Genomic DNA, 13,200 nt, shown 5'->3' with positions numbered 1-13,200 from the left:
CTAAGTCATTCGAAGGAATCAGCTAAAAAAACAAGGAGACACCAATGATAGAACCTGCACATCAATGCTAAAGGTGGGAAGGAGCTGAGGGCATTGGATAGCAATATCAGGAGACCGAAATTGCACAACACCAAGCAATTCTAGCACCTGAAATGTATAAGCAAGTAATATGAACTAGCATTGAACTTGTTTACTTGAAAGAGTAAACAAATAATTAGCAAATACACTTTTTTCACACAACAGTGAGTTAATAACCACAAGGATTCTCCTGAGAAGAAAAAGAAAGGAAAAGGGAAAAGATTAATATAAGATAGATGAATTTCCTTCTTCGACCATCTGAAAAGAATTGGAACTCTGATCCCCATACTTTAACCAGACTATTTGGGAACTTTGTCCAACATGCTTCACCTTTGTGAGCAGGGCCTCATTCTTGACTTTAATGGCTATCCTTTCCTATCGAGGGAATCCTAAGAGTCCTTTTTTCAAATCAAACAAGTTAAAGAACTAACAATTTAGCATATGTAATCAGTTTATCGAGGATTCTCAAGTTACCCTCTGTTCAGATCTTGAAAGGAACTCTAAGCAGTCTTAAGGTGATGACTATCAAAGGTTAAGACCATCAAGTTTGTCATGTAGATCAGACATAACAATAGAAGTTTTCCTGAAGTTTGCAATTCTTTGCAACTATGAAGATATATAGGTTCTAGGTGCCAGCAAAGGCAAGTGAGAGCAATTGAGATGGGGTCCGAGCAAAGAGAAACCAGACCATTTAAATCAACTGAAAAAGGAGCAATTGCATTCTCAATTAAGGAAGCTAGCAGTCCAATTCAATTAAGCTGTGATATACTCTTTATGTCGCTCAAGTGAATGAACACCTAAAGAGGGGACACTCAATGGAAGAAAATGCCTGGCAGATTAAATAAACACATTATGCCCAGAGATCCTGTGCTATAACTCTATTAGTGGACCTGTTGCAGGAATTGACTAGCAACTCTGGTAGAATTGACTAGCAACTTGTACTAAACCGTCAAATATCTTTTTTTATATATACTGATATGAACATAGACAGATCAGCTACCATTTGTATGCAGGTTAGTAATGGAAGATGCTTTCTAACAGTCCCCCATTTTTGGCTCTACCAAGGCCCCGTTGACATTGCAGGAAACAGTATTCATGTAAAACAATAAGTTACATTATCATTCATTCATTTTTTTCGGGAAAACTACAATGGGTCCCTAAACTTTAATGTTCCAATCATGTGATACCATTAGCTTCTAATCATAATTCTTGATGACTCGCTATCCAAGGTATGCAATATCGTGCCGTACTGGTATTTCGAGGTTGGCTCGGTATGGTATGGTACCGTGTACCGAGCGGTACACTAAGGCATACCGAGCAGTACACCAAGGCGTATCGAGCGGTATACCTAATTTTAAATATTTCTTTCTCTCTACTGTAGCAATGTAGTGCTGCTACAGTGTAACAGTGTAGCACGTTAGCAGTCCGCGTACCGGTATACCGTCGGACTGGTATGTACCGCCCATTCCGGGCGGTACCATTCAAAATTGCATACCATGTCGCTTTCCAAACAGACTTGTCAATCAGCATGAGAACTTATCCAACATGATCATACTGTAAGGAAGGAATGATAGGAATAGAAAAAAGAAATAGGGAGAAGATAGCAGTGACCAATTAAAATTGAAGCATTACCAAGTTGGAAAGCAGAAATGAAAAGGCATATCAGCTGCACTAACTTTGATGGTAATTGCAAAGACATTGGCAAGCAATACTATACCTACTAACTTCAATGGTATAATTGATATCAATTTAATAAAAGGACAAATAGAGTCAAGTTTATACCTTGTTCTTCTTCATGGTTCTATGCATATCAATGGAATCGACCTCAGAAGTTTGTGATAAATCTGGACCTTTGTAGTTATCACCAGCAAACTGAGAAAAACTCAGAGAGAGAACTGAAAGGCAAGCCTCTCGATGTGTTGATACAGACATATCAGCTGCATGCAACTCCAGTGCTAATAGCTTTAACAGCCATGCTCTCTACAAAAAGACAAAATACATGTCAAGGCAAAGCATCAATACAACCAATACAATATTCACTAAACTCCTTTTCCTTCAATCATAAATTTATTATGCTAACCATTTCTAATGATTAAAACTTTCTTTTGTGTCAAATAACAAAACGGAAAAAGGGCTAAACAGATTTTGAAGTACAAACAGTAGTTTATATATAATCTAAAATTAAATTTAACAAACTACATCTTCGCCGTAACACTTTCTGTCTAACAGTTCATTTAATTTTAAATATATGAGAATCTTAACCACCTTCTGCTACTATTAAATAAAGTATGCTTAACCCCTGCCAAAAATTGGGTTGATGATACTTCCTCCATATTATAATGCTCAAAGCATATAGGATTCAACTAAACTATGATACCTATGTAAATAGGATATAACTTAACCATGGTACCCATGTAAACCTTAACTATGGTACCTCTACTTTTAGCCAACAAATCTTCTGATGGTATTTGTGAAGTTGTAAAACATAAGATCAGCAATTCTGGATAAGAAATTTTGTTAAAAGCAAATACCCAGTCATACTACAACACACTTATATGCACTTTTATTTGTAAAATGTTGGTAACACGGTATGCAATTTCACCCAGACTAGCATGCACCAGTCGGTATTAACGGCCAAGACATGAACAAGAACAGGAATCAACCCATTTTGGAAGGTCCGCTCCCTTTTTCTAAACCCTTGCAGCTTAGGATTTTAGCATGATGTGGACACTTGCGACTCGCTTCATCACCCACCCACACTGCAGACTCATCTGCTCATCACCCATCAGTGTCAGATCTCCCACTACTACTACTCCTTCCCACCCTTCTTGGTACCATGGTACATATCCGTATACCATTTGTCGATACGCAGGTACCGACCAAACCTGTACAGCTTCAACCATCAACTGGTACAAGACCGGTGCTCTAGACGTAAAACCGTATGTCTAAATGCTAATAATATCTAAATATTGACGACAACAAAAACATGTCCTGAGAATCCATTTAACTAGGGTTGGTTACGTGGATCTTTTCCAAGATTAAGTATACCTGAGGGCATAATATTTGTAAAACACAAATACCACTTCTGTTTCTAGTTAATTTTTCTTAGATCTCCACTTCTTTTCACACCACCTAACATGTATGACCACTTCTAACCGGCGCATTTCTAGTTTTTTTATTTTATTTTTTTGGACATGTCTACACCAGTTTAAGTAGTTCTGTTTCAATTTATCTTTGATAAGAACTATCCCTAAGACCCTAACAATCCATGAATATACATATTCCTATTTTTATCTTCTATAGCAACACCACAAAACCATCTCAACATTTCCCCTACATCAATAAAACATATACCAAAAAACTGCTTGATATGCAAATGTACAATCACAAGATGCTCCTCCACATGAGTATCACAGGTTTACAATTTGTGATAAATATATCAATGAAAAAAATAATTTGTACCAACATAATCTACAACTTACACAAATTAACTCCACCAATATTGATATTAACCAGTTTAAAGAGATTTGTCTTAATATACCAATTAAAACAAGTACATATAACAATAACAAAGGAAGGTTAAGGTTGAGTTAAAACTACAATCAAAATCTTGCAGAATCAAATTCACCCTAATACACTCCAACAGTAAAGTTATTCAGCTAGCATTGTGTGTAAAAGCCAGCAGGCTAAGCACAAACAAGATGCTCCATGCAATTGAACCATTTTTCACCTACAAGTGCCCTCAAAGCCCATCACTATCCATGGAACCACCACATCCTCTTTCAAAATCCCCATTCCACATCCTCTCTCCATCTATGAACAGCCAGCTATATCCTGGAGATCGACCTTAAGGAAGTCCTCCAATTAGTAGACAAACCCTGGGTTTGATGGGAGCCATCCTCACCGAATTTAATAAATCAAACCAATGGTTGAAATATCGTACCATACCAGAGTTTCGACGTTCGCTCGGTACGGTACGATATATATATATATATATATATATATATATATATATATATATATATATATATATATAAAAGGCGATGCCGCAGAAAAACGAGACGACGACGACGTCGCCTCGTATGTATGTATGTATGTACATAAGATTATATATATTATATACATGGTCTGCAGTACCGGACTGTACCACCCGGTACGGGCGGTACATACCGGTTCGACAGGCGTCCGGTACGCGGACCGCCTGTTACCGGTCCGACACTGTAGCAGCACTATGGCACTGTGGCAGTGCTACAGTGCTCGGCACGCCTGAATATACCGCTCGGTACACCTGGGTGTACCGCTCGGTATACCGTACCATACCGGTACCGAGCCCAGGTCGAAACTCCGGTACGGTACGATATTGCGGACCTTGATTATATATATAAGATTATATATATTTTATATAAATATTTTTTATAAAGGCGAAGCCACCTTTTATAAATATATATATAATATATGAAAATATATATATATATATATATATATTCCGTCTGGTAACGGGCGATCCGTGTACCGGTCAGCTGACGGACCAATATGTACCGTTCGGTACGGACGGTATTATTCGAAACTGTATACCTTGGATCGAACCATACTAACTGAGAGAAAGATAAAGCCACCTGAAATCTGCTACAAGGCCCAAGAAACTCCAACAAAATAATAACAGACAATTTTGTGATTATTTCTGCAAGTGTCCAGCACATAAATCTTCATAATGAATTTGCAGAACAAAACTATAAAAGTAAAGTAAAGGCAAATGAAAAACAGGTACCTCATGGAGCATGCTTGTGCGAAGAGACTGATTATGACTTCTTTTGGGCAGTGGAGACACACAAATTGTTTCCAAGTGCTGTAAGATGAAATACACAAACAAGTGACAGAAGAAATAAATAAAAATTAACTCTAGAGTCATCTAAATTGACAAATTAGAGACACCTTGGAGAAGAATTGATACTTCTTTGTACTCAAAAGATCCATTGTAGGACCACCTGTTAGTGAATCCAGGCACAATTCATACAGAAGCTGCAAATTAAATAGAAGAATTTCCTAAATCTGGTGAAGGTATTGATTAACTTCAACAGTAATTCTTTCACACAAACAGAAGAAAAAACGGTCATCAAACCTGAAAACCAAATTCATGCAGTAAGCCATTTATATCTGGCTTCAAAAGGTTTTCCAAATTATCAAGAATAACCTTCAAACAACTGCAATGAGCCTCAGATTAGTGATTAATAGATGGCTATCAAACATAAGTAACTTCTATCCAGACAGGTATTGAACCTGTAATGGACTTTTGGCTGCAAGACAGTCCTCTCCACAGGACTGTCGACATCAAACCTAAGAAGCAGATGTGTAATATTTGGAGCAGAGCGACTTATGTTATCAATAAGAAGCTGAAAAGATTAGGAGGAAAATTAGAACATTATATAATAATCTTAAAAAAACAAATTTATAATCTTTCATATATTGACTTGATTTTATATATATATATATATATATATATATATGAGAACCTGCAGAATAAGGACACCAGGATCATCTTTCGTGTTCTCTATACTCTGGCACTCATCAAAACGTGATTCCAGACAGGTTGCATAATCTTCAATCAGATGTTTAGCAGCATTTGATTTTAACATCAACTGAACAAGTCCAACCATTCTTGAACTGTCAAGAATAAGATAGAGAAATAAATCTTCCATTAGACCAACAAAGAGAAGTACCCAATTTCTTTGTAAATGAAAGCTAAAAAAGAATACAAGAGCTCCAAAATCTGGAAATCAGCTGGATAATACCTCAAAATACTCATGATTTTTATTGAACACTGCTGAATTTGAGGTAGAAAATCATATCGGACATACTCCAGCAACGCAATAATTTGGTCTTGATCTTGAGACAATATAATGTCCAAGGGCTATTGAACCAAGAAAGTATCTGATGAACATAGCAAATGAAATCTGAAAACAAAAGGAAGAAAAATGCCAGACAGGCTAAAGATGACAACCTGGTACAGAGGGCGCCAGAAATCAGCAAGAAATACATCCTTTTCCACAACAAGAATAAGGATTTCCAGAGAAAGTTTTACAGCATTCTCCAACAGTTGACCATATGTTTGACTAGTCCTCTCACAGATAATGGTGTCCACACCCAACAAAATGATGCTCATAATATTACGAAAAACAATTTTACCACTCATGAAATCCTGAAAAAACATTTACATTTAAAATATCTGGCAAACTGTGACACTCTCCATAAACCTTCAAGTAGAACTTCTAGTTAAAATATTAAGTAAAATGAAAACTAACTTTATCAATAAATTAGAATCAGTTACAACTAGAGCAGAATACTTAATAGTTTTCAAAACAAAAGTGTCATACACATTAGAATGACAAAAGAGGGATAACTTACAAAGTTACTCATTGTAAAGTAATTGAAGTACTTCAGTTCTAAAGTATATGGACTTGTGGTTAGACAATGTGTGCCTATTAGAATTAGTCATGTGAAGTAGAGGGAGGCAAGTGAAAATTTTACTAGAAACAATAAAAAGAAATTTAAATACTCTCGATTTACTTTACATATTGCATAACACAAAGCTCAATGACATGAAAAAATCCAAGTAGCCAGTCCCATATATTACAGCCTATTGTTGAAATTAAAGTACCCCAGTTTTTCACCGACAATCACTGTCCCACACAATGAAAAGTTATAAGACAATCATAAAAATAACCATGTTTTACGGACCAGAATAATAGGCAGTTAGAAAACACGTACAAAAAAGTTAATGAAGCCCAGATGAGCGTGTTACAATGGATACACGAGGCTACTAAAAAGAACCATGATCCTGAAAAAACAATAAAAGATAAAATGTTTAAAATGGATATCTGTTCAAATAAGAAATAGATGTCCTCGTCAGAAGAGATGAGTTGATTAAGATTAATGATACAATAAGTATGGATAAAATCCAATGAAACAGATTGACTGTTCTTAGTTTAACTATGGATATTGTTTCATACAGAGCTCGATAGCAGGAAAAGATCCAACTACTTGACCTCAGATAGTTGGGAGTTGAGATTCTATGGCTTGTTATTACTGTCAATAGTTTTTTCAAATATACATACACAACAAAAAGGATAGTCATGGTGCACGACTAAGCATCATATTGCTTAGCTAGTACTTCCAACCATGGTTTACATGTCAAGATGGTGTGCACATGCAACCTAGTATGCCAAAATGGCTGCAAAGGATCCCCTTATGTAAAGTTTTGATTGTACCATATTTTGCAAATGGTTGTTAGCATAAGACCATCTACCAAAATATTATAAATAAATAAAATGAAACTTACAGGAGAATACTGAATGAACTGCTGACAACTTTTACATAGTGAATGTAAATTATAATGCCAAAGAATAGGTTTGATAATAAATATAATAAAAAATAAAGGCAGCAATGGAACAAAAAATTATAGCAGCCAGAAACACTTTATCCATTGTAAAATAAACAAGGGCTAAAAAGAAGAACACTGTACTTTCAGGAGTTCCAATGCTGGAAGCTGAGTCTCAAGTGAGGAGGTATGCATCACATCTGAAGATTGAGACATGTCAACAGCCGTTTCAACATCCTCATCCCTTATATCATACATTTTTAAAACCCTGCAAAATAATAGTTTTCAAACTCATAAAAACTTTCACAATTTTCCCAGCACAAAAATATATCAAGCATGTGGGAAATAGGATTATCACGACCCCACAAAGAATGGAATAGAAGTAAAGTGAAGAAAACAAACAACTACATTGGCTCTCCAGTGGAACAAAATCACATTCACATGATTGTAATCTCTCAGGTAATACCCCGAGGAAACAGTACAACGAGCAGCATATAGAAATAAAGTGTAAAGTGAAGCTTCATGCACTAAGTGAACTCAGCAAAAAGGTCATATTTTGATTACAAGTCTGAAACTCACATTTGGAAATGCTGCAGGCAAGCAACAACTAGTTGCCACTTCTCATTAGGATCAATATATGCCCTCTGAGGAAAAGGCCCAAAAACATGATCACAAACAAACTTGAAGATTCCAACAAACCTGCCAATCCAGATATTGTAAGCTACCTCATATGACACTATATAACAAAAGGTACAAATATTTTTCAGGTGGCAACAGGTTAGGACCTTCGGCCTCTATCCCTTACATCCTTCTCTTCGGCAATAAGAGCATTTAACAAGTTAAGAAAAGATATTGTTGATGGATATCTTTCCCTCCTTGATTCAACCTCATTTAGTTCAAATCGCATGTCATAAACCTGCTAGAAAAAAAATAAGCAAATAAAAGAAAAAAAAGTTATAATCAAACCGATACAAGATACAGCAAATTGGCAGAATCACATATTCATATAACCTATCTTTACCAAGACAAGAAACATACTAAAACATCCCAAATGAAAAAGAAATAATTCATGTTTCAACATTCATAAGCATACAATGGCCAAAACAATTAATGACAAAATGAAACTGCTTCAACACAATCAAATTTTGATATAATGATGAGAAGTATAACCCAAATGAAACTAAAAAACATGAAAAGTATCACTATACATTTCCAATACAAATGCATTTCTAAAACCTACTTTTAAAATGCATTTCTAACTAAATAAATGTTAACAATGCAATTTCTTGACAAATGTTGGTAATAACAGTACCAACAACAACAATGAAGTGATAATGTTAATGGCAATGATGACAGTCATAGTGGGTAGCCAAAGATGTGCGGTCGCATCTGTTGCATGATGGTGGTCATGACAGCAACCAGTGCTTGTAGTGGCAATGACAGTGGTGGTGATTGGTAGTGGTGGTGGCTAGTGATGGCATTGTGACGGCGGATAGAGATGGTAATCAGAGGTACTTTTTGGATACCAAAATATATCCAATTCGCACCCGATCAGGTCTTTTTGGATACCAGAGTCTATCCAATTCGCTTAAACAAGTTTCAAATAACCTTAAATCAGGATTAAGACAGGTTTGGGATGAAAACTAGGCATCCCAAGTCAGGTACAAATTTGGTACCTAGGCTGTTAGTTGGGTTCAGGTAATGGGCACACCATAACGGTTGTTACCTGACTTATTCTACATAGAGAAGGTTGCATGTCAGATTTCTTTTAGATAACCAAACATACCCAAGCCTACTTAAGTGAGTTTAAATACCATTTATTTGGATTTGGAATGGGTTTAAATAAGATAGGTAACCATGTTGGATTTAGATTTGAGTTCAGGTACCTACATAATCAGAAATAGGTTCACGTTCAAGCAAAATTTATAGATACACAACTTGCTGCCATACATAGCGGCAGAATATCGGTCATAGCAATAGTAGTGACGACAGTAGTGGTAGTGGTAATAACTGTGGTGGGACATATTGATTATGGGTGTGGTGATGGTCATAACTCTGGTGGTAGTGATGATGTCAATGGCCATGATAATCAATTGTGATGACAGCTGGTTGAAGTAGTGGTAGATGGTAGCCGAGAAGCAGTGGTAAAAGTGGGGGAAGCCGATATTGGTGGCACAGGTGGAGGTGGTGCTAGTACCAGTGCCCAGTAGCAATAGAGTTGGCAGCATAGTGACGATGACAGTGATAAGACTAATTGCCCTGATGGTTGTGGTGGCTGTGATGGAGTTGGCAGTATAGTGACGATGACAGAAGTAATGGCTTCCGATAATGGTTGATAAGCGAAAGAGGAAACAGTAGTGATAATGGTGGTTTTGATAGTGACATGGTCATAGTGGTGGTGGTGGTGATAGTCGTGACCATAGCAGTGACAGGTGACAGCTATAATGCTGATCACGACAAGCATGCTGCAACTTATGATAAGGCTATGGTACATCTGATGAAAATGATGGTTATGATGGAAACAACGTGGTTGATAGTATTGGCAATAGTGGGTATCAAGAACGAGAAGTTCAACTGAAAGTCCTAGAAATTGGAAGAGGCTTCTAGTCTCCTCTTATAAGGAACTTCAACATCTTGGCACACAAGAACGAGATGTTCTAACTTCTAACAAAAAGCTCCTTTGGAAGTTGGAAGAGGTTCCTGGCTTCCTCTTGTAAGACTCGAGTGTCTTCTCTCAAAGCCCAAGCAAAAAATGTAATCAGACACCCAAAAGTCGATCATCTATTAGATGATGATAGATGATTGTGGAGCGGCTATATTAGTACTTGATCATCTTTAGATGTCCAATTTAGAATGAGCAGGTATCAAGTTGCTAGTTGAATGCCAATAACAATAGCAGAAACAAGACCTCTGGTTGAGCTCAGAAAAATGAACCGATATTGATGCAGATTGATAGCAAGCTAGATCTAGAAGGACTAAATAATGGCAGTAGAGAAATGAACTGGTATTGATAGCATAACAGGTGATGACAAGCTAGAAAAATGAACTGGCGGTAGCAAGCTAGATCTTCATCAGAATGATAGCATCAATATAATTTTATATTAGTACACCAGTTCCTCAAGGACACAAGAGGAACATATCAAATTATCAACTAAACAATAAGATAAATGCAGATAAATAATGTGGTTAAAAAAGAAATCCTAAGAATTAGAATTATATTTTATGTAAAAATAAACAAAAACATGGCCAACTCCAGACGTAATAACCTTCCACAAGGAAACAAACAACAGGACAATAGACAAAATAGCCCCAACAAAGAATGTCAAACTTCAACAGGTACATTTTCATTTGCTTCTTTGATTGCATAATAAACATATTTGAGAAAGGGATGACGAAAACAATGAGCAATGACCCATGGCACATGTAGAACATAATATGTTAAGCAAATTAATTTGCCACAGAACCATATTTATCAAAAGCAATGATTGTCATGTCCATCAGCATAAATCGACACGTATAGCACCGAAAAGGTATTGGCAACTGCCAGGACATCGCAAGCCAAAGGTGCCAACAAGTACTCAGGCCAGTTTTGACAGTGTCAAGATCTTATTAGGATAGTCTAAGATGTAGGTGGAGTTCGCTTAAACATGTCGAGCAACATAAAAATAAAACCACTGAGAATTACCAACAATCATGGACAACCATCAAATTTAGCCTCCATTTGAAGATATATATACATTGAACAGTTATTTTTCTCATCTACAAGGAGCGCACACATCAAACATTCCAGGAACATTTCCAAAATTGCAGGAATCGACACAAGGCCACTAGATGAATATAGATAAGATACATAGAGACTATCATGTAAAAACAGTTTAATGAAAGCCGAAAGAAAACTATCCTATTATTCTTAACCCAGCTTTTTAGAACTAAGATAGGTTCCAATATTTCAAGACATAATGCTCTCTTTTGACAGATTGATGCCAAAGCAATTCGCATTCAGCAGAGCCACCCATAAGAATAAATTAAACCATCACTAGCATGGCTTACAACAAAAGAGAACCACAAATGCTGAAACAGTTGATCATAATACAACTATTGCTTGTTATCCCCAAAAAGGATGGGCAATTATTTAATTCATACCAGCTCATACTCAACCAAGATCTAATACATCACCATGCAAAATTGAGAATGAGCTGTGCGACCAATAAGAAAAGACAATCTATATCTTGCAAAAACTATAGCTTGTTGGCAAGATAATTAATATTAAAGGATGTTATATACACAGATGAGAATTTCGATCAAACTGGTCCATACCAATTGGTCTTTCATCGGTCTGACCACAAAGCGCTACATGGAATTTCACATGGTCTCCGTTGATACTAAACATACTGTCAGTTTTAACCAGTACACTGGTGTGTTGGGCAGTAAGCATACCACCACCCAGTTGCTGATTCAAACCTCATAGCAGCCCCCTTGACCTATTTCTTTCTTTTTGAACTCTAAATATCCAGTAATCTCACTCTCAAATCTCCTTATTTCTCAAATTAATCTTCAATTTAAAGCAAACTAAGTTTCAATCTCCGGAAACAAGGCCTGTTTTCTTCAAAGCAAGGATATTCCAAAGCTAAACTTTCTCTCAGCTGCATCAAATGAAGCAGGTTTCTGTGGATTCTTATGGTTTTGCTCATGATTTCATGCTCAAATTTAATATAAAGAATCTAATTTATTGTTCAATTGAGACTGGATCTATGCAGATTTAGGATGGAGTCAAAAGCAAATCTGCTCGGATTCTGCCTAGATCCAGGTAAGACCCAATATACACTTTGTCACCTAGATGCCATGACCATTGCTAACTTAATTCAATAATGGCACACAGTATATTAATATTAAATATCATAGAAGCATCATCATGCATGAGTTATTCAGAAGTATGATACTGATCTCCGGCCTACTCATGTTACTGACCTAGACCTACCTCCAGCACCATCAGGGCAATCCTTTTGGTGGAGTAACAATTAACAAGGAATGACATGTATAGCTTTAATTCCATGCATTTACAAATTTTTCAACTATACATTCATAATACGCATCATGTTCTGACTTCATCGATTGTTAGAAGTTCTTTTACATATGTGTTCTTGACAAATGGTTCATTATAACTCTTAAAAACATAGTATTGAATCATATGGCATGTATAGCTTTAATTCCATGCATTTACAAATTTTTCAACTATACATTCATAATACGCATCATGTAATAACTTCATCGATTGTTAGAAGTTCTTTTACGTACGTGTTCTTGACAAATGGTTCATTACAAGTCTTAAAAACATAGTATTGAATCATCATTGCAGCAAAAAAAATCCTTATGAGTAGGTCTAGAGGCTATTGGGACCAAAATTGATACCGGCCAGATTGACAAGGTAAGGTACAAATCCAGCCTGACAACTGGTATGTGCACACAAACAATAGTTTCAATCCTGATTTGATATACTTCACATCCACCTCTTCATCCAACAAGCTTATCCTTCCAGTTAGTGACATAACAGGGCAAGGCGATACTGTAACGGCATGGCACAACAGATCCAATCCCAATTGAAAAACTCCCCAATACACAGTAGTATAGTACATAATAATCATATCAAAATCTATTATATACATGGTTAAAATGGCAGAATCCATCACATAATGTCTATATGATAGATCAGTACTTTGCTAAGATTCAATCTTAATTCTCAACCACCA

General features: G+C 36.3%; 1 protein-coding gene across 4 annotated transcripts in view; it reads right to left on the bottom strand.

Moving 5' to 3' along the window:
• LOC103991301 (nuclear pore complex protein NUP205) overlaps nt 1-13,200 on the bottom strand; it is a 42,620-nt gene that overhangs the window by 14,331 nt on the left and 15,089 nt on the right. For 2 of the 4 annotated variants that reach the window (XM_009410703.3, XM_009410706.3), the window contains exons 16-27: nt 8,239-8,372; nt 8,033-8,152; nt 7,598-7,721; nt 6,077-6,274; nt 5,868-5,986; nt 5,589-5,739; nt 5,356-5,468; nt 5,198-5,279; nt 5,011-5,097; nt 4,847-4,924; nt 1,861-2,058; nt 55-147 (exon numbers count right to left, since the gene is read on the bottom strand). In XM_009410703.3, coding sequence (XP_009408978.2) covers nt 55-147; nt 1,861-2,058; nt 4,847-4,924; nt 5,011-5,097; nt 5,198-5,279; nt 5,356-5,468; nt 5,589-5,739; nt 5,868-5,986; nt 6,077-6,274; nt 7,598-7,721; nt 8,033-8,152; nt 8,239-8,372 — 1,497 coding nt within the window. The remainder of the gene's footprint in view (nt 1-54; nt 148-1,860; nt 2,059-4,846; nt 4,925-5,010; nt 5,098-5,197; nt 5,280-5,355; nt 5,469-5,588; nt 5,740-5,867; nt 5,987-6,076; nt 6,275-7,597; nt 7,722-8,032; nt 8,153-8,238; nt 8,373-13,200) is intronic. The other 2 variants (XM_009410705.3, XM_009410704.3) reach the window with 2 other exon arrangements.

This window comes from Musa acuminata, chromosome BXJ2-7 (assembly GCF_036884655.1).
Source record: "Musa acuminata AAA Group cultivar baxijiao chromosome BXJ2-7, Cavendish_Baxijiao_AAA, whole genome shotgun sequence".
Lineage (NCBI taxonomy): Eukaryota > Viridiplantae > Streptophyta > Magnoliopsida > Zingiberales > Musaceae > Musa > Musa acuminata.
Note: the sequence above shows the minus strand (reverse complement) of the source record. Positions and strands in the feature narration are given on the sequence as shown.